The sequence below is a fragment of the Trifolium pratense genome, linkage group LG5, assembly GCF_020283565.1.
Source record: "Trifolium pratense cultivar HEN17-A07 linkage group LG5, ARS_RC_1.1, whole genome shotgun sequence".
Taxonomy (NCBI): domain Eukaryota; kingdom Viridiplantae; phylum Streptophyta; class Magnoliopsida; order Fabales; family Fabaceae; genus Trifolium; species Trifolium pratense.
Window position 1 is genome coordinate 6,770,350 of NC_060063.1, and position 23,336 is coordinate 6,793,685.

The 23,336-nt window shown below is 33.9% G+C and overlaps 1 protein-coding gene across 1 annotated transcript; it reads left to right on the forward strand.

Moving 5' to 3' along the window:
- Nucleotides 1-13,221: 13,221 nt before the first annotated feature.
- On the forward strand, nucleotides 13,222-23,317 carry LOC123884230 (co-chaperone protein p23-2). Its single transcript, XM_045933293.1, has 6 exons — nucleotides 13,222-13,323; nucleotides 14,015-14,198; nucleotides 14,637-14,793; nucleotides 21,945-21,973; nucleotides 22,068-22,113; nucleotides 23,025-23,317. Exons 1-6 carry the CDS (start codon nucleotides 13,319-13,321, stop codon nucleotides 23,057-23,059), a joined length of 456 nt encoding a protein of 151 aa, XP_045789249.1. The 5' UTR covers nucleotides 13,222-13,318; the 3' UTR covers nucleotides 23,060-23,317.
- Nucleotides 23,318-23,336: the final 19 nt, after the last annotated feature.

A 23,336-nucleotide genomic window follows, 5' to 3' on the forward strand; every position in this document is an offset into this window, starting at 1 on the left:
ATTTTTTATATCCTCTTTATTTTATTTTTTTATGTCCTCTTTATTTTATTCTTTTTATTATAGGCATAGAATAGATAAAACTATTGCTTATTTTTTTATGGGTGCTTTGAAAAAATATAAATAATTGGATTTGGAACCATGAGAAAGACCAAGGACAACAACTTGATGTGAAGGCGATGAGACTTTGGTTTTATGTTGTCTAAGTTGTCTATAGCAGTGGTGAAGAGCACGCACATCAGATGCGCTAGTTATGGCATGCTCCACCTCATGGAAAGCTAAAGTGTAATGTTGATGTGGGTTTACATGAAGCGGCAAGAAAAACTAGTGCAGGATGGTGTGTTAGAGATTATAGAAGTCAATTTGTCTTAGGAGGAAGCTCTTGGATCCATGGAAGATGTTCAAATGAAAGAGAAACATTAGCATTATTAGAGGCGATGAAGGAACTACAACAAAGAGGCTTTAATGAGGTTATCTTTGAAACAGATGCACGTAATATAGTGGATGCTCTTCGTCATGGAAACTCCATAGTGTCCGAGTTTAGCTCTATTATTCATAAGATTCATAAGATTAAGGTCTCGTTTGGCCCTACTTACTTTCCACTTTTTTCCTTCTCCTTAAAAATAATAAATAAGTAAAAAATTGTGTTTGACCAAACTTCTCCTTATTTTCTACTTTTTTACTTTATTTCTCTAATTCTTTTAAGGAGAAATAAGTCTAATAAAACTTTCTACTTCTCTATTTCTTTTAAGGAGAAGTATAAGAGTAGAAAATAAATAGGGCCAAACGGGGCCTAAGTGTATGTTGTCCTTAAATTCCGGCTTTGAGGTGAAGCCTATTTGTCAACGTATTTTTAATTTGATTCCACCTTGTATTAACAACTTTTTATATAATAAAATGATATCAATTTCCTTTTGTAAAAAAAAAAAAAAAAACTCTCATGATCATTAATGCTCGTTAATTTTACAACATTAATATCATTTTCTTTTCCCTTTTTCTTTTTGAATAAATTAATATATATTTTTGACTTATATGATCAAATATTAAATACATCCTTTGTCTAAATAAAAAATAGGATTAATTGGATATTTATGTTAAATATGCTTAGATCTCATCCCGAAAAACTAGCTCAAAGGGTGAGGTTGCCCTCACATATTTATACACTTAACCGCCCGGGAACATAAGCAATGTGAGACTTCAAACAAACTCCAACAACACAACAACATATTCAACAATTTAGTCTCTTATGTTTATTTAGGTTTTAGTTTGGTCACTTATGTTTAAAAAGTTTTAAGTATTTTTTTTTTACAAAACACGACATTCACTCATTCAAATTGATAGAATATATCGAATAATACAAATTCGAAATCAAAAAACTGAAAAAGGTGAATATGCGAACAAACTCACAGCATCCGCGTTAATACCATACAACTATAAAATACCTCAGATTCTGCAACGATGATGACGCCAAAGTCATTGATTGCTGAACCGAACAAACATCACACCAAGACGGAACAACAAAATACTGCCACAACAAGAAGACGCAACACAACGTCGCACTAAGACAATGAAATCAGAAAAATAAAAACTAAATAAATGTGAGAATAACTTATTTAAATGAAAATGAAAGAAAAAATAATTTAGAGAGGTGATTTTGGATCAAAAATTGACCCTAGAACCACCCCTCCTCGATGAATGAAAAAAATAAATAAACTAGGTTTAAGGGGGTGGGGGGAGGCGGCTGTGAGAAGAAGAAGCATGAAACAAAGTTAATATCCCATAAAATTCAAAATTTAAATTTTATGAAATGTTAACTTCTTTTTTCATACAACTTAAGTTTTCAGTTGGTCCCTTATGTTTTTTTATGTCATAATATGTTTGTCATTTTCTTTAAATTTTGAGTTAAATTCTTCTAAAATTTTCGCATAGTACCCTCTTAAGTTGTGCGCGTAAGCAAATTAAGAGCCCGTTTGGCCTAGCTTTTTTTCCTCTTATTTTGAGCTTATGCAACAGCTTATGCAATTTTTATGTATTATTATACGTTTTTCAAGGTAGTTTATGATAAAATAGCTTATAAAAATACAATTTTGACTAGTATGAACTTATAAAATAGCATAAAACCTAATTTATATTGCATAAACTGTTTGCATAAGCTCAAAAGAAGAGGGAAAAAAGCTAGGTCAAACGGTACATAGATTGTTCAAACAAAAATTTGACTAAAATGACCAACTTGAAACTTTTTAAATGTAAGGGACAAAATTAAAACCTAAAATAAATATAAGGAACCAATTAATATGAGATTAAGCCTTAAAAATATTCCACGGACAATTTTTTTGTATAGGATGATACTTTTTTTTTGTACTAATGGATAAGATGACACAAATCTATCTCAACTTAATTAATATTGAATTGTCTTTCAATGGATCTAACTTCAGCCAACTCTAACAAGAAAATTTCTCTTTTCACACCTCATGTTTCTTCTAGCTCTTTGAAATTTCAATTTTGCCCTCATAAATAGTTTTCAGATAATTTTTTTTGGATAAGATGACACTTTCATTTTTGCTACCTTAGGTCTAGCATAAGCCCAACCAAACATAAAAGCCGAAAAATGTTTGGCATCATGGCGTTCACCACACTAGTCCGGCATCCGTCATATCTCTCAAACAATTTTAACAAAGTTAGTTAATTAAAATAAGTTTTTGAAATTTGAATATAATAATAACGATCACACAACATAATATAAAATAAATAAAAAAATACTTCAAATTCCTTGGTTTCTCTCTTCACACCATAATAGACGAACGCTTATAATTCTTTCTTCATCACTCTCCACCTCACACCACAATACAAAAATCAAAGTTTTTTTTTCTTCTCCTACAATGTAACGGAAATCAAATTATCGATTTAATTAAATTTTGACATTAAAGGCAAAAAAATGTACCTTAGCATCCACAAAACCATTTTATTGCACAAAACAAAACTCAACATCAACAAATGCTTGCACAAAACTTGGCTCCACATCAAAACATGCCGTAAGCCGAGAACCCTGTACATATAAATGAAGGTCCATGGTCACTTGTTAGACGTCGAGAACGCGTATTAATTATTTTATGGTTTATATATGTGTTATTGTTATGTCTGTCAAACAAAAACAAATGCAGCATTATGTGATTCATAGAAAAAAAAAATTATTTATTATATTATAATAACGTTGATAAAGTATCCTGTTTTGATGTAATAACTTTGAAAATCTTATTGTTGTATTCATTATACAAAAAAAATGTTATTGTTGTATTATAATAATGTTCATAATTGGTAGTTTTTGAAGCTTGAAGTGGATTAATATTACTGAAATTAATAATTGATCAGAAAGGCACTGCACAAATAAATATCGATGTCATGACCTAATTGCATATAGTTTCAACTTCAAATTCAATAAGCAGTATGTTGATGTCATGACCTCCAGAATTGTAAATATAACAATTGTTGTTGATGATATAGGGTGCATACGCCACGTTCCTACTATGACTCATTGTATGAGATCGTGTCCTTCTTCTCACGAATTCCCTAGATATCTTTGCCCAATTTTCTAGGCCGAGTTGATGCAACTCTTGGAGAAAGGCACTGCACAAAGAAATATTAATTTCAGCAACATTAATCTACTTCAAGGTTCAAATATTTACAATTATGAATATTATTATAATACAATAATAACAATTTTTTTTGTTTAATGTATATAACAATAAGATTTTCAAGTTATTACATCAAAACTGAATATTTTATCAATGTTATTATAATATAACAAATAACATTTTTCGCTTTGAATCACATAATGATGAATTTTGTTGTTGTTTGACAGATATAACAATAAAACATATATAAAGTTCAACATTTAAGACTAATTTTCTTGTAAAAGCATGTTTTTTGTATTCTCTCCTCACTTCGCCTCATCTTGTAAGTTGTGTTGAGTGTCTTTGAAGTTCAAACAAAATGGCAAGAATTCTTCGAGGTAAAGTTCAAAATATTCCTATGAGATGTTTCATCATATCCCCTAATGATCTTTATTACAGGTTATTCTTTTTTTATTCTTTTGTGAAAAAAAGATCCATTTAATTCAATTATTAAGTATGTGTTTGGTAACGCGATAGAACCCCAAAAACGCGCGTTGCAAGCTCTGAAACGTGATTTTACTTTTCTGCAAGATGTTTGGGAAAATGATATATACTCGATTTTACTTCTACAAACTCGATTCTAGTCGAAGCTAGTAGTCGGAGCTTCTGCGTTAATTGGAATCGTTTTTGGAATTTTATCACTGTGTGTAACAATTTTTATCATCACTATGCAGCAAATATATTCCCTTTGTTACCCCTTGCTCTTACGGCTGCTCTTAGCCAGGTTAGTAGAAACACAATTTGGGCTAAAATGTATTTTTGGACCCGACCGATTTAAGTTTGTCAAAGCCTCAAATACACTAAAAGTTTTTTATTTTAGTTATTAAGACGCTTAATATTTTTCTACTTGAGTTTTTTTTTTCTTCTTTCTCCTTATTTTTTTTACTTTCTACTTTTTTTTTAGAATACTTATTTTATTTTGGCAACAATTGCTATTGCCAAAAAATTGCTATTTATTGCTTAAAAAACCTGTTATTTATTTTATTGCTTACAAAGTCAAAATAACTAAATGAAAAAAAAAAAAACTACACTAATACCCGTTTCGGTAATTAGACATCTATAAACAATTTTGAGTCAAATCATCCAAACAACATACATTTATAAGAACCAATTTTACACAAATGTTGTCTAAACAATAATAGCAGAGAAGATCGATGTTCTCAAGAAAATAATTGATGAGTTATTTTGGTACCAACGAATAGAAACATTGAAGCATTGAAGAATTTCTCAAGCAAATAATTAATTTGGTACCAACGAATTTCTAAATTATTTAAAAAAGTACTATTGTGCAACATAACTCATCAATAATTTACTATGTTGAAGAATTTCTGGTGAATTTGCAGCACCAGATTATGGAGCATAAGGTTCTGGCACATATCCTCCATTACCACGAGATTTTGGATAATGATGTGAAGTTTCAGGGGCTGGAGGATTAGGAATCCGAGTTTGTGCGTGTATTTCAATTGGGATGAAGGTATTTAGGGATGATGATTGAAGAAATTGAAGAGAAAATATCAAGTTATCAATTGATGAGTTATTGTACCAACGAGTAGAAACATTGAAGAATTTCCGAGGCAAATAATTGATGAGTTATGTTGAAGCATAATATTTGATAAACAAGTGAATAAAGAGAAGAAGAAAAAAATCATAAACAAAGTCGCGACATAAAGGGTTTCAGGAGAGTCTCACACAATCCCAAGGGTTTTGGTGAGATTGTTTGATGAGCATTCGACAGAAAGGGTTTCAGGGTTTTGGTGAGATTGTTTGATGAACATGTTGTTTATATTTTTCACTAAAAAGTCTAACAAAATCCACTTCACAAAAGAATCTATCAAAATCTATGTATTTTTGAATACCAAGAGACATTTTATAAGTCGTAAAAAATCTCAATTGAATACCAACAGATTTTGTTAGCCTAATAAAAAAATCTTGATTGTCTTAATTGAATACCATAAAATTTATTCATATATTTTATTAAAATCTTGATTGAATACCACAAGATTCTTTTATAAAAAAAATCTTTTAAATTCCATTGAAATCTCAATTGAATACACCCCCTTATTATGTTAGTTTCTATGCAAACAAAACAAACGCTAAGGACCTAACCCTAAAAAGAGAGAGGGGAAATTCGAAAACAATAAAAATAGAAAGCACGCAGAGAGAGACAGAGACAATGGCACCACCAAAACGCCCCGCTGATGAATCTGCTACAAAGGATAACTCGCTTGACCGCAAAGAACTTAACTGCTAGATAACTCAATTGAGACAATGGCACCACCAAAATGCCCCGCTGATGAATCTGCCACGACAAGGATAACCCACTTGACCGCAAAGAACTTAACTGCTATTGTCGAAAGAAATTCTCCAAAAAAGAAAGGCAGAAAGAAAGGCAATGAAGAGACTTCGGTAGAAGAGAATATTGAACTTGCTAGATATTTCGCTTTTCTTTTTACCATTTTGTCATCATAGAGAAGTATAAGCATGCTATCATCATAGAAAATTGATATTTCACTTTTTTATTTTATTTATTTTCTACCGTTTTGTCATTATTATTATTATTATTTTCCAAAATGAAGTTTATGATTTGATTGAAAAAGTAATCTACGTTTTTTCGGAAATGAAGTATTTATTTTGTTGGCTGGCTGAAACTCTAGTTTTTTGTAGATCGGATAATGAAAATCCGCCAGCGAAGCCAATTGTTAATGTTGAGGATAGCGGAAAGAAACACAGAAAAGGCAAAAAGAAAGACAATGCAGAGGATTCAGTAAAACATAACATGGAACTTGTTAGGTATTTCACTTTTTTTTTTACCGTTTTTTCATCATAGAGATGTATTTCGCTTTTTTACAACGTGGAAGCATGTTATCATCATGTTTGTGAGCTCTTGTTGGAGTGTGATCGTTATTATTATATTCAAAGTTCAAAAACTTATTTTAATTAACTAACTTTTATTAAAATTGTTTGAGAGGTGTGGCAGACGCCGAGCTAGTGTGGCGAATGCCATGATACCAAGCATTTTTGAGCTTTTATGGTTGGTTGGGCCTATGTTAGGCCTAAGGTAGAAAAAAATGAATTTTTCTCTTTAAACCCCAATATTTTTTCCAACCCTCTGAAATTCTCAATTTGCCCTCATTGTTTTTGGAAAACGTTTTTCAAAATTAATATTTTCTCGGAATCTATTTTCCAAAATAAACTTAAATGTAGTTTTAAGATCTATTTTTTTTCACTCACATTCTAGTGTTTCGGATTCTATTTTCCAAAAAGTTAACTATTTTGAAAAATGTTTTTCCGAAAATTCAAATATTTCGGAACGCCAAATCCGACATTTCTTTGGAAAATATTTTCCAAAGTGGTTTTGGAAAATGTTTTCCGGCATCCTGTTATATGTGATTACAACCGCAAATTTGTTGTTCTAACCTGATTTTTTTATCAGTCTTAATCATTTTTTAGTCTAAATGTTTATTAAACTTTGTCTCTATCTTTCGCAAGCTTCTCACATGTTCGTTATTTTGTTTAATTAATTCAGGCTTGTTGCAAAACATCATGCTCTCTGCACGTGTACATAACTCACATCAATCAACACAATTGTATTTTGGATAATGTTTGGATACTGATTAGTGTTAAAAACATGATTGAGATTGATAAAAAATCAGGTTAGACCATCTCCAATGGTATAGTACCTATTAGGTACTCATATTACTTATTAGGTACTACCATTGGAGCAATATTCATTTGAGTACCTAATAGGTACTAGTTCTACAATAAGCAATAGTACATATTTTATTTTTGTGGGTCCCATTTATAATGATGTATAGTTATTGGTGAGATTTGTTATTGGTAGGGCCTGTTTAGAACTTTTTAAGAAATGTTGGGTTGGAGGGATTGAGTACTTATTAGGTACTATTATTAAAAAAATATAAATGAAATAAATGTACACGTGAGACCCATTTAGGTACTCAAAAATGAGTATCTCCATTGTGGATGCTCTTAGACCAGCAAATTAATTTGTGGTTCTTATCACAGATAACAGGGTTTCGATAAACGTTTTCCAAAATCATTTTAGAAAATAATTTTTAAATAAGTATTGTTGATTGGTTTAATTTTTAGAAGAATAAAATAGGAATATTATATTAATTTTTATATTGTTTCTTTAATTAAAAATGGTCAAACTCTGGTCCGACATTTAATCCTTAAACCATAAATGTCGGTTCAATGACTAGTATGGTTATGATTACCATAATTAAAAGAGATTGATTATTTATAACATGATGAATTAAAATTAAATCAAACATTTCAATAATTTAATAGTATATACAACAAATAACATAATTTATTAAATTACTTAAAAGTACACATAATTTGAAACGATTGTAATTAATAGGCATAATAACTTCTAATTCATCATTAACTTCACCTTGTCCACACTTTCTTTAAGTTAGAAATGTACTAGTCTCACACCCGTGCGATGCACAGGTGTTATGTTGTATTTTATATTATAATGTTGAAAAATTATTCGTATAAATTGTAACAATAAGTATTGTGAAAATGAAAATAATAATAATAAAAGTGATGTACTTATCACTTCCTCCAACCAATATATTTTCAACCTTATATGTTGATACTTCTTCAACCAATTTTTTTATCTTTGAAACCAAACTATTTCCCACAGTAGCAAGAATCTTATCACACTGGATGATCAAAGTAAAAAAAGGGAAAAAGTCAATAATAAAAAAAACATCAATAGAGATTTTGTGAAAATGTGAGAAGTATATCAAGATAGTACATCACTTTTTCATCAACAAACAACATATTCATAGACGTAACCTTGGTTTGTTTTTGTCTGTTACATTCCACGTAGATAGGAGCTATGGTTTGAAAGAGTGATTTTTTTTTAACTAAAAACTAAACTCAATAGAAATGTATGCATGGATAAAGAAGTAACTGTTATACTGATTATATATACCTATATGTATAGAGAATGAGTAAGGACCATCAAAATTGAATGAAATATGATAATGATAATGGTTATATATTTCAATCTCATAACCTAACTTTTTGCATAACCTTCACTCTTCTCTACAATTATAATGTAATTAAGTCAATAATGTATACACACTTCGTATTTTTTTGTGTGACTAAATTATAAACTCTTTGTTGTTTCTATGAAAACGGTTGACATTTAAATGGGATAAATGTTGAAAGAGAATCCAACTATGCTCATCTTCATTGTCACTAAGGAATGTTATAATCTATATATAATGTGTGGTACTAATTATTATTATTATTATTATTATTATTATTATTATTATTATTATTATTATTGTTGTTGTTTTGGGTTATTATCCATTTTAATTTTTTTTATTATTATTTTGTGTATTTTATTGTTTTTTGTTCAAAATAGTTAATGTTTTTGCTAATAATCTTTTGTCCATTCTTTATTTTATTGTTTTTTGTTAATCAAAACTGTAACATCTTGTGACATCAATTTTTGGATAATTAGAGAAGCATAATTCTTTATTATTTATTATGAGATTGATATAATATAAAAAAAAATAGAGATGAGAATGATATAATATAAGGAAGTGATGTGGCATTATTGTGTGATTTAATTGGATGTAAGTGGGTGATGTGGATTAGGGTTAAGATGGATAGTAGGAGAACTATCTAGGAATTAATCTTTTGTCCATTCTTTATTTTATTGTTTTTTGTTAATCAAAACTGTAACATCTTGTGACATCAATTTTTGGATAATTAGAGAAGCATAATTATTTATTATTTATTTTGAGATTGATATAATATAAAAAAAATAGAGATGAGAATGATATAATATAAGGAAGTGATGTGGCATAATTGTGTGATTTAATTGGATGTAAGTGGGTGATGTGGATTAGGGTTAAGATGGATAATGGGAGAACTATCTAGAAATTATATATATAGATTTGTTAACAAACTTAAATTTTAATATATCACCAGTTTAAATTTGTTCGGGTATATAATATCATCTATCAAGTTCCTATCTTAGTAATATCCCTTATCAATATATCACATGCTACCATAAATTTGATGTGACTGTATAATGTAACATTGTCAAATCCAGATGCTTTGATGAAGTCACCAAATTCACCACTGAGTATTTGGAAAATATTAACAACATAAAATTAGAGTTAATCTTAAAAGTATATTGTAAATGGAATAAATAAATTTAAAAATATTTAAAAAATAATTAAATAATCGAGAATCAGATGATGTATATTAAGTGAAAACCATGGTCTTTCTGTCATTCATACGGAAATCATGACATTGATCATTGCTATAGAAATTGCACACAACAAGAATTGGAACTGTCTTTGGCTTGAAAGTGATTCAAAAGTTGCACTCCTTGCCTTTAGTAATATAGAAATTGTGCCATGGGACTTGCGTAATCGGTGGGTAAATTGTTTAGCTTGTGGAGTCACTTTGCAATGGTCACATATTTATCGTGAGGGTAATTCGTGCGCCGATAAAATTGCCAACTTGGGGCATGCTTATAACAACTTGGAATGGTGGGAGTCATTACCATCTTTGCTACGTGATGACTTCTTGCGGGATATGCTTGGAATCCCTCAATATCATACTATTTAATATCATTTTCTTTGGGATAAGGCCTAGTCCTCCCATGTATATATCTTTTTTTTTTTTTTTTTTTCTATTTCTATTAATACATATGTGCTAATAGATAGAGGAAGGGGATAGGTGGGGGTGCCAACATAGTTGGGATGTCCACTTATAACTTGATATCTAGACGTTCTTAATTTATCTAAAAAAAATGTATATTTTTTTTTGAGCAACAGATGATGTATATATATATATATATATATATATATATATATATATATATATATATATATATATATATATATGTTGTAAGAGTGACATATGCAAAAAAAGTTGGATCGTCTAAAGCTTGTTATTACGTGTGATTTGATGACAACTTTTAATGGATCTGTAGGCTCGTGAAATTCAGTTGTATGGAAAATGTTATCTCAAAAAATAATTGAATAAAATCATCTTATTGTCATTGATATGAAGAAGAAAAAAATCTTGTGTTTGGCCAAACTATAGGAGTAGGTCTAAGATATTAAGCTAAACTCAAGGCTAGCCATCTGATTCAAGTAAAGAGAATCATCAAGTATATAAATGGAACACGTGACTATGGAATCCTCATACTCCCATGATCCCAATCCAAATAGTGGTAGGGTATTGTGATGCAAATTGGGCTGGAAGCATAGATGATAGAAAGAGTACATTAGGAGGATGGTTCTTTATTGGCAACAACCTGATCTCATGGTTCAGCAAGAAGCAAAATTGCATATCATTATCCACTGCAGAGGCTGAATACATTAGAACAGAAAGTAGTTACACGCAGCTACTCTGGATGAAACAGATGTTGAAGGAGTACAATGTCGAACAAAGATGTCATGACATTATTTTGTGACAACATAAGTGCTATCAACATCTCAAAGAATCTTGTCCAACATAGTAGAACCAACCACATTGACATTCGCCATCACTTCATCAGTTAACTTGTGGAGGACAAAATTGTGAATTTGGAGCACATAACCACTGAAAAACAGCTGACAGACATCTTCGCTAAAGCTTTGGATGCAACCCAATTTGAAAAGTTAAGGAGTGCTATTGATGTTTGCATTTATGAAGGTCTGTAAACAACTACAGACCAAGAAGGCGTGCAACTAACATAAAAAATAATGCACACGGAGTATTAGAGAGAGAGAAATAAAATCATGAAGGAAAGGATGGTCTCATTGTATTTTCTACCCTTTGTATATAACTAGTTACCTTTCTCAAATTATGACAAAAAGGAGGAGTAGTAGTAATCAGTAATACTTATATGTTAGTAGAAATTAGTAAGTGACCGCTTATATGTGGATTATTATGATTGTTATGTTGTATAGAGCATATTCATATGCTTAGTAAGCTCCGAGCATTTTTATATGCTTAGTATCTGCGATGTGTGTCTAGAGCATTTATATGCTTACTATTGCAACTACTTATAGCCTTGATCACTCTGATTAAAGTGCTTATACTGCTACAAAGCTTCGTGGGTTGCTAGGTTACTAGGTTACTAGTTTACTAGTATTGTTATGAATTGTGCATGCGTGCATTGAAGAGAAGACTGAGACTATCTCATGCACTAAAGAAACTGAAGACAATCCCTCATATAATCAATATCGAAGAACTCTTGAAGACACATAAATATAAAGATCAAAAGAATACATGAAGACATGTGAAGATCACAAATTGAAGATTATGAGTTGCACATCTGAGTACCGAAGATTGAAGACTGAAGACTATGTGTGCACATCTGGTAAAGTTGTTTTAGCTAGAATTTATCAAAGGGGGAGATTGTAGTTCATTTTGGATCAACTGCATTAAAGCTAAAACATGTGAAGGACAGATGTGCTAAGTGCAACATGTTAAACAAGATGTCCCAACTTGAGTATGACATCTTGCCCCAGAGCTGCAGGCTGAAAATGCGAACTTATCTTATGGGCGCGTATCTCTCTTAAATTTGTTACAATGCAACATTTTCAAGTACGAACAATATTTGATGAATCTATAGATTAGAGCTAGTTGCGAGTCAAGTACTTATGTGTTTACACAAGTTATACCGACTCTAGAACTTAGGTGCTAAAGTTTAGAGTTTAGATTATTGTTGAATGGTCTGTCAACATATCATCGTCATTACTAAAGAACTAAATCACCTGGGCTAGGGATTGAGGAAAATGAGTGGGTTCTCATACTTAGGGGGAGTAAGCTATTAGGTAGAAGATACACTAGGATTAAGAAACGACATATGGAACAACATAGGGGTTTGTTGTTACTTTTAAGATTAAGTATTAATTCAAAGTAGTGGTTTTCCTTTCATGGATTGGTATCCCTCCAGAATAGGTGTGCTTTTCACTGAACTGTGTAAACAACTGACTGTGTTCTTTATTGCTTTCCTTTGTTATTATTGTTGCGTCATATTGTTCATCACGTTGTGCCAGACATCGTGTAAGACATCTTTTATCTGAAGAACAAAATTTCAATATATTGACTCAAGTGGTTAATGAGTTCTCCTAGGACGAATTGTTCGAGATAACTCAAGTTGAATTATTAGTAAAAACACATATTGATGGTCCCATAAGTGTAGCCCAAATGATAGCTACCAGGGCCATTATTGGAGTGGCTGGAGTTCGAACCCCGGATTTCATATTTCTCCATAATTAAATGTGTGGGAGTCTAGCCACCAGACTACTTGACAAAAAAAAAAAAACATATTGATCGGACTTTACTTATCTTGTAATTGTACTCTAAATTACCAAACCTCTTTGGCGGAAATCAGAAGATAGGTTTTTTTATACATTAGTCTGTAATTCTTCGATTCTTCTTCGAGGCTCCCACTCTGTGAATAACTTTGGTGAAAGTCCTGCTAACATTTTTTAATTAAAAAAAAAGGTGTAAAATGTAAATATAGAATACCCCTCTTATAAATAGATTAAGGAACAAAAAACAGAACAAGTGACGACGACTCATCAAGTGACGACGACGACGACGACACAGACACTCACTCACATTGCTTTCACTTCTTCGCTCCCACTCACCTGGAAATGAGGTTTTCTCCCTTTTCTTTCATTCTTTCTTTCTTTTTCGTTTTACTTTTGCTGAAATCTCAAACTTTTACATGTTCTGTGTGAAGAAAAACTATTATTACTTAATTTTAGCACTACCCTTTTGAATTTGATGTTATTATTGTCTTTGCTACATTTGTTTCAAGCATCAAAATCATATCTTTGTAATAATGAAACAATAAAATGGAGATTTTTGAAAATTTGTTATTGACCCATTTGTTTGTAACATGTAAAGTTTCAATATTTATACTCATTTAAATAATTTATGTTTATTATGTAATTGAAATGTTGGTTATTATCGCGATATTTGATATTGCTGAGAATTGCACTGAAAAGGGTGCTGATATGGTTTCAATGATGTCCGCGTTGCGGTTGCAGAGACATCAAAAACCCTTGATGCCGCGGCACATATTGTAGTCATGTAAATATTTGCAAAGCCCTATAAAAAGTCTCATTATTCTGAGACATTATTTTTATTAAGTAATTGAATGTTGGTTTTAAATCAAAGTATTTGATATTGCGGAAAATCACATTCAAAAGTTGTTGACACGGTTTCTATGATGATCGTGTTGAGGTTGCGGTTGCAGATATTGTGATTGCAGAAATTTTTGTAAAACCCTATGATTGAAAAGTTATTGTTGTTTATTTTAAATTTGATTTTTGGTTTGTGTGTAGTCGTCATCCAGAAGTTCTTTGGGCGCAGCGTTCTGATAAGGTTTACCTGACTGTTTCTCTACCTGATGCAAAGGATGTTTCTGTGAAGTGTGAGCCTCATGGTCTGTTTACTTTCTCTGCTTCTAAGATTCAACATGAATCTTACAACTTTAGCTTGGAACTTTATGGATCAATTGCACCTGAGGTGAGTGATTGTAATTACAACCGCATTTGTCTACATTTTTCCGCAATATCAAGGTTTGTATATTGAGTCTTTGAGTCTTTCACTTTACCAATTGTGGTCTGCAATATAAAGGTTTAAGAAGCCTCTGCAACTACACTGTGCTTGCAATTGTGGTCGCATTTCTCTGCATTTTGCGAAAATATCAAGGATTGCATAATCGAGTCTTTGACTCCTTCACTTGACTAATTCTTGTTCGTGTTATAAAAGTTTAGGAGCCTCCATAATCACATTGAAATTATAATTGTGGCTACATTTGTCTGCATTTTTCGACAATATCAACGATTGCATATCTAGTCTTTGACACTGCCAGTTTACGAATTGTTTCAATTTTGTTTTTCCATATCATGTTTTGAAAAGGTTGGACGGTCCTATCTGAAAAGTTGTCATTATGGTTTGTAGGGTTGTAAAACTAAAACTAGCTCAAGAAACATACTATGCTCAATTCAGAAAGGACAAAGAGGTTGGTGGAAAAGACTACTGAAGTCTGAAGCGAAACCTGCACCATACCTGAAGGTTGATTGGAATAAATGGTGTGATGAAGATGAAGAATCGGATTGTAAGTTTTCATAATCATAAAGAATATTTTAAATGCAATGTTATTTAAATGGCCTTAGTCCTAATTGTACCGGACTTGGTCTAGAATGCTAGTAGAAATAAGAGCATTAAAATAGTCTTTTACTACTCTCAAGTGTCCTCATCGCGTAATCTTACTCATGGAAAACTCTCTAACAAAAGGATTAGAGAAATCCAATTTAATTGTCGTTACAACAACTAACATCATATCACTTGAACGTAAATTAAACGTTCTCCATCTAGTAACCAAATGAGTAAGTACAATGTAAAAAATAATGAATTTGTGCGTTCTCTTCCAATGTCATGATATTGTTTACTTAAGTATGTGAAAAGGCTTAGTCCAAAAAAAAAAAAACAAGTATGTGAAAAGGCTGAGGGTGTGGTTGAGGCTTGAATCCTAGTACTCGGCAGTTTATTTTCTGGCCTGCATCGAGTTTCAAGCTTCCGTGATCAAAATCTGATTAGTTCTGAGCTAGTGATCATATATAATTCTAACCTAGATTCTGAGCTCATCAGATGTATAGTGTTATTTCCTACGGCGTTAATGTTAAATGAACTCTGAAGCCTCACCTATCAGCTGCTCTGGTTAGTAAAGGGGCTGGTAGAGCAGGTAGATGAGAAGGACATACGAGGTGGTGGTTGTGGTAGCATAAATGGTTGTATTGGTTGTTGCAGAGGTGTTGATGATTGCGCAGAAATGTGCCTATCTTTGTTATTTATGTGGTGAAGAATGATGTTATAACAACAAATCCAGATATTAAGAAAATAAATAAGAACACACACAAGAACACAAACAATTTGTTAGGACTCAGATTAATGAGGAAATGCCACGTGAACCAGTAATTCATCAAGGCATTGGGGGACCTAGACCATGGCTGGTATATTCTAGAAGGAAGGGTACAAGGGTCAATCATGATTAGTTTGTTAGAATGATGTGACGTGTCTAGGAGTGAGGGAAGCACAACACCTCACAGTCCACAATATAAGGAGTAGGAGGGATAGAGAGGAGGTACCTTGGATTGTAGTAGTATTCTAAGAATGAATAGGAAGTATTAACTTCCTATAGGAGCTTAGCTCTGTGTCAGATCTGAGATTGACTCTTTTCTGTATTCCTTTCCATTAATCTTCATCAATAAAGTTCAATATTCATTCTGTTCGTGTTTTTACTGTTTTATTACTTTGTATAGTTTTCTGGTACGTATCAACTGGTCCGACCTACCGGATCTTTGACGACAGAGCCAGTGAATGCCACCGAAGAAAGTCACGTTACCTGCGTTTAAGGAGATGGAGGCTAGGGTCGAAGCTTTAGAGAAAAATTTTGCGGGTATGCAATCAACACTTGCTGATGTGCAGAATACGGTGAAGACAAACCACACTGATTTGATAGCGATGCTAGAGAAATGTTTGGGGAAGTCACTGACGGAAGATGGAGGAAGCGCGAGTGCAACAGGTCAAAACTCGGCAGCGAGGTCCGGTGTGACGGAGCCAAAAACTCAACAGATTCCGATCATCAATCTTCATGGCGATGCGATGACGGAGTTCCGTCAATCGGCGAAGAAGGTCGAACTTCCGGCATTCAACGGTGAGGATCCCGCTGGATGGATCTCACGAGCTGAAGTGTATTTTCGTGTCCAGGGTACAACACCGGAGGTGAAGGTGAACTTGGCTCATTTGTGTATGGAGGGCTCTACGATCCACTTCTTCAATTCTCTAGTCGGAGAAGAAGAGAATCTGACATGGGATCGTTTGAAGGAATCGTTGCTGGAGCGATACGGCGGTCACGGAGAAGGTGATGTTTACGAACAACTCACAGAGCTGAAGCAAGAAGGGACGGTGGAAGAATATATTACGGAATTTGAGTATTTGATTGCTCAAATCCCTAAATTACCAGAGAAACAATTTCGTGGGTACTTTATCCATGGATTGAAAACAGAGATTAGGGGAAAGGTGAGGAGTCTTGCAGCAATGGGTGAAATGAATAGAACAAAATTGTTACAAATCACCAGGGCTGTCGAGAAGGAAGTAAGGGGTGGAAATGGGTCAAAACATAACCATGGATCCAGGTTTGGAAGTGGGTCACATCGTTCTGGGTCATATGGGCCTAATAGAAATAGATCTGATTGGGTTATGGTAAGAAGAGATGCTAGCAACAATGGGGGTGCAAATAGTGGGTCTGGTGAATTCAAAGGTGATAAGCTAGCCCAGGGAGAAACAAGACGTAATGGGCCTCGTGATAGGGGGTTCAAACACCTTACTTACGGTGAATTAATGAATAGAAGACAAAAGGGATTGTGTTTCACGTGTGGAGGTCCTTTCCATCCCAGGCATCAATGCCCCGAAAAACATCTTAGATTATTGGTGGTGGATGATGAGGAGAGTGAGGATGATGAGGAGAGGATATTGGCTGTGGAGGTGAACGAGGAGGAAGAAGAGAAGGGAGAGATGAGTATCCTGAACTTGCATCACATTGCTCATGAGACTAATAACACTATGAAGTTTCAAGGATCAATACATGGTGTGGAAGTGTTAATTTTGGTGGATAGTGGTGCGACACACAACTTTATTTCCCAAAAGTTGGTGCATCAAATGGACTGGCCTATTGAGCCCACTGCTCAAATGAATGTCAAATTGGGGAATAGGGTGCAGATAGCAACACAAGGGAGGTGTAAGGAGCTGGAAGTGTACATTGGGGATTTTAAAATAAAACCAGATGTGCATTTATTTGAATTAGGTGGAATTGATATTGTTTTAGGCATTGAATGGTTGAAAACCCTGGGGGATACCATCATCAATTGGAAACAGCAAACAATGAGTTTTTGGGCATTTGGCAAGTGGGTGACACTTAAAAATAAGGGAGGGTGCAAAAGATCTAATGTAGCACTACAAAGTATTTTGGGCAAGCCCAAACCCAAGAAGAAGGGGTTGATGTGGGAGATAGAGGGGGTCGAGCCTAAGGTGGTCCGAGAATTAATCAAGTCCGAAAGCCCACACTTGGAGTTGGAGGAGGTGTTGGGTAAGTACGCTGATTTTTTCCGGACAACTTGTGAATCTGCCTTGTCTGAAAGCCAACACCAGGAGTTGGAGGTGGTGTTAGGTGAGTATGCAAGCGTTTTCCAAACGCCTTCGAGCCTACCCCCTAGAAGAGAAAAAGAGCATGCTATTAACCTCATTGAGGGACATGGAGCAGTGAGTGTACGCCCTTACCGGTACCCTCACCATCACAAGAATGAGATCGAAAAACAAGTCAAAGAAATGCTGCAAGCAGGGATAATTCGTCACAGTACGAGCTCTTTTTCAAGTCCAGTTATTCTAGTGAAGAAGAAGGATGGCACATGGAGAATGTGTATCGACTACAGAGCTCTAAACAAGGTAACAATTCCTGATAAATTCCCTATACCCATTATTGAGGAGTTGTTAGATGAATTACATGGAGCAAAATTCTTTACTAAACTAGATTTAAAATCTGGGTACCATCAAGTTAGGGTGAAGGAATCAGACATTGAAAAAACTGCATTTAGGACACACGAGGGTCATTATGAATTTTTAGTAATGCCCTTTGGTCTTATGAATGCCCCCTCAACCTTCCAAAGTTTGATGAATGATGTGTTTAGACCATTATTAAGAAGGCATGTGCTAGTATTTTTTGATGACATCCTTATATACAGTAAGGATTGGAAATCTCATATGAAACATTTGAAAGAAGTGCTGGAATTATTAGCTGCTCATAGTCTGGTTGCTAATAGAAAAAAATGCAATTTTGCTCAAAATTCTGTGGAGTATTTAGGCCACTTAATCATAGGTGAAGGGGTAGCTGTTGACCCTAATAAAGTGATTAGTGTCCTCCAATGGCCACAACCTAAGAATGTTAAAGGTGTTAGAGGATTTTTAGGCCTCACGGGATACTATAGGAAATTTATCAGAGATTACGGCAAAATCGCAAAACCCTTGACTGAATTGACCAAGAAGGATAGTTTCAAGTGGAATGAGAAAGCTCAAGAAGCTTTTGAAGTGCTGAAACAAAAGCTTACTACTGCTCCAGTTTTAGCCTTGCCAGATTTCTCTAAAAGTTTCGTAATAGAATGTGATGCTTCAGGAACTGGTTTAGGAGCCATATTGATGCAGGATAAAAAACCAGTAGCATATTTCAGTAAGGCATTGGGTGTGAGAAATTTAGCGAAATCAGCTTATGAAAAAGAATTGATGGCAGTGGTCTTAGCAATTCAACATTGGAGACCCTATCTACTTGGGCGAAAATTTGTAGTGTCAACTGATCAAAAAAGTTTAAAACAATTGATGCAACAGAAGATAGTCACTGCAGAGCAGCAGAATTGGGCAGCCAAGCTTATGGGTTACGATTTTGATATTATCTATAAGCAAGGTAAATTAAACAAAGGAGCAGATGCCTTATCTAGGATACATGACGGGGCAGAGTTCGCTGTATTGAATTCAGTGGTGAAATGGGCACAAGAAGAGCAGATCAAAGAAGAAATTCTTAAAGATGAGAAGCTGCAGAAGATAATCACAGAATTACAACAAGATCCTATGTCATGGCCTGGTTATTCTTACAAACAGGGAGTTTTGTTCTATGAGGATCGGCTGGTTATCTCAAAAACATCCACATTAATCCCTACTTTGCTAGAAGAATTTCATGCTACACCACAAGGAGGGCACTCAGGTTTTTACAAGACATACAGAAGGATGGCTGCAAATGTCTATTGGATAGGCATGAAAAGTGCAATTCAGGAATTTGTAAGGCAATGTGACATTTGTCAAAGGCAGAAATATATGGCTTCTTCACATGGAGGTTTGCTCCAACCTCTCCCAATTCCAGAACATATATGGGAAGATATCTCTATGGACTTTATCACAGGATTACCTAAGTCTAAACAGTTTGAAGCTATACTAGTAGTAGTTGACAGATTATCAAAGTATTCTCATTTTATTCCTTTGAAGCATCCTTACACAGCTAAGAGTGTTGCAGAGGTATTTTGCAAAGAAATAGTCAAATTACATGGTATACCTGTGTCCATAGTTAGTGACAGAGACCCTATATTTATGAGTAGTTTTTGGAGAGAAATGTTTAGAATGCAAGGAACTAAGCTCAAGATGAGTACGGCCTATCATCCAGAAACGGATGGACAGACTGAGGTGGTTAACAGATGTTTGGAAACGTATCTTAGATGTTTCATAGCTGATCAGCCCAAGAATTGGATTTCATGGATACACTGGGCAGAGTATTGGTTTAATACGCGTCAACAGAAAAGACACCCTTTGAAATAGTGTATGGGAGACCTCCACCAACATTGGTTAAGTGGGTACAAGGAGAAACCAGGGTAGCAAGTGTGGAGAAGGATTTATTGGACAGGGATGAGGCCTTAAAACAATTGAAAACTCAGTTGCTAAAAGCCCAAGAACGAATGAAAAACTTAGCTGACAAGAAACGCGTTGATAGGAACTTTGTGTGTGGGTGTTTGTGAAGTTAAGAGCACATAGGCAACATTCAGTGGTCACAAGAGTCAATGCAAAGTTAGCTGCTAAATACTATGGTCCGTATCCTATAATAGAAAGGATAGGAGCTGTAGCTTATAGACTTAAGCTACCTGAAGGGTCAAGAGTTCATCCAGTTTTCCACGTCTCATTGCTTAAAAAGGCGGTGGGAAATTATCAAGAAGATGAAGAACTGCCAGATTTAATGGAGGAATCAATAGACATGTATGAACCTGAAGCAGTGTTGGCCACAAGGAAAATCAAACAGAATGGTGAGGAAAGTAAGCAGTTATTAATTCACTGGAAGGGTAAGAATGTGGAAGAAGCTACATGGGAGGATGAATTGATGATTAGGAGTCAATTTCCAAAATTTGACCTTGAGGACAAGGTCGATATTGAAGGAGGGAGTATTGTTAGGACTCAGATTAATGAGGAAATGCCATGTGAACCAGTAATTCATCAAGGCATTGGGGGACCTAGACCATGGCTGGTATATTCTAGAAGGAAGGGTACAAGGGTCAATCATGATTAGTTTGTTAGTATATTCTAGAAGGAAGGGTACAAGGGTCAATCATGATTAGTTTGTTAGAATGATGTGACGTGTCTAGGAGTGAGGGAAGCACAACACCTCACAGTCCACAATATAAGGAGTAGGAGGGATAGAGAGGAGGTACCTTGGATTGTAGTAGTATTCTAAGAATGAATAGGAAGTATTAACTTCCTATAGGAGCTTAGCTCTGTGTCAGATCTGAGATTGACTCTTTTCTGTATTCCTTTCCATTAATCTTCATCAATAAAGTTCAATATTCATTCTGTTCGTGTTTTTACTGTTTTATTACTTTGTATAGTTTTCTGGTACGTATCACAATTGATCATGGAGTTCGGCCAATTGTGAGTACAGTGGTGTTGTGATTTTCGATAAAGCAAGATTACGGTTACAGATTACAATGTGAGTTTAAATACTACAATTCAGTTTTCAAGTTCATCCTTGAACTGTATTGTTGGGAGGCTTCGCCCCCTGCACCCTCCTCACCATAACCAACAATAAGATGGGGCATGGGCCAACCTCAAAGGGATGACGCTGTCATATGAGTCCATACGACATACACAACAAAGGCGATATTAAGAAAATATGTTGGAAGTTGAATCAGAACCTACACATTATCAAGGCTAACATTATACTGTCATGTAGTCACCCGAGAGTACCTTATCTAGATCTGCTCCTATGACCTTGCCCTCAATTTCTACGATATTAGATATTTCTACTTTCTTCGCTGCTACTCTTGACCTGATTAACATTTAACATATACACTTGAGTGAGTGCTAGAGAATATTGAGCTGAAATATCTCGTGTCATGTGCTTTATTTCTTAGTAATAGGATATAAGGAGACTAACAACGGAGTTCTTCGTTTTCTCTATCAATTCAAAAGTGAAACTATTATAAGCTTATTTTTCCTCCAAAATTGTTTTCTGTTCATTTTCTGTTTTGATTTTTAATTACAAAACGTCACATCATTTCAACAATGCTTCTTGTTTACAAAGATATGTATAGAACAAAATGTAAACAACTTACTGTTTTCTGTTTAAATTGACTACTTGTGAGTATTTCACTTGTCTGATTAACGTTTCTGTTGGAATTATTGCAGCTGAATTGATATCTGATGATGATGGACAGGTAAGTTAACTTTTTTCGCTTTTCACATGTAATTTTGTGTTGCTGAGTTACCAAACCTCGAGGTACTTAATCATTGCGTCTTGATCTTTTGCAGTTTGCTGGTGAAGATGATGAAAGCAGTGATGATGATGGAATGTTATGTGAGTAATCCATTACAGCTCTCTACTTTAGTTAGAGTGATTTTTCAATTGCTTACCAAAATGATATTTATTGGTAATATTGATATCAGTGTAGAATATATGCTCGGCTCAGTTTGGATAAGCAGTTTAATTAAGCGCTTATGCTTATGTATAAGCTATTTTTAAATTCATAACAAAAATAAGGGTCATGCTAAACAGTGCCCCCACACAATAGTTAAAGATACAAAAATGGAAACAAAAGCAAAAGTTTTAAGTAGAAAAGATTCTTTTTTTAACATTTCAAGACATTGAATGCACTACTTTCAATATTATATTATCATTTTTGTTTCCTTAACCATTACACTGGGGACACTGTTTCGCATTTCTCATAAAATAAAGTCAAGTTGTTTTCGTGTAGTAGTAAGCTGTTTCCATAAGTTATCCTCGAGAGTTTATGGAAGTAAGCTGAAAATGGTTTTTGAACATGTCATAAGTTGCTTCCATAAGCTCTCCCAAAAAGGTTGACAAGTGCTTAGGCTAGTTTAAACTCAATAATTCAATCCAAATAGACTCTTAGTTTATTTTGCAGTGTATCTTTGTCAATATTTCATATTAAAAAAAAAAAAGGAATGAAGATCTTTCCTCACAATTTACTTTTTTGTCATTAGTTAGACTTAGCAGTATCCTTGTAATCGAACAATTGTTTCATTCTTTTTTTATTTCAAATCCATTGAAAATATACCATTTTGTCGCGTCACTCAACATTTTTAAGTGTATTATGAAGTATAGATCTCTTATTGGATGTCAGTGTAATACTGATGTACCGTGACAGTGTATGTCTATTAAACTCTTTAATTATTTGGGATGCTCAGTTTATGCATCAGTTGTGATCTTCTCACCTTACATGTGACATAAATGATTATTATTTGCAGATCTCCCTGATTTGGAAAAGGCTAGAGGAAAGTAACTCTTATAGTACTAACAAAGGTTGAAGAAGCTTCAAAAAGATGGAGTCATATGGAAGTGTTAGATAGGTGTAGGGATAGTCTACTTTATGAGAAACAATGATGTATTATTGTAGCTATCCTGTATATAAAGTATGAGTGGTGCTTTGGAATCTGAAAACAGTCTTGTTCTTCTTTGATTACTTGCCACTAATTCTAGTGTGGTTTCTTAGTAAGTGAATGTTTGTTGCATCACATAATCTAACAAATTTTATTGAAAACCTTTTTAATTTTTTGAGA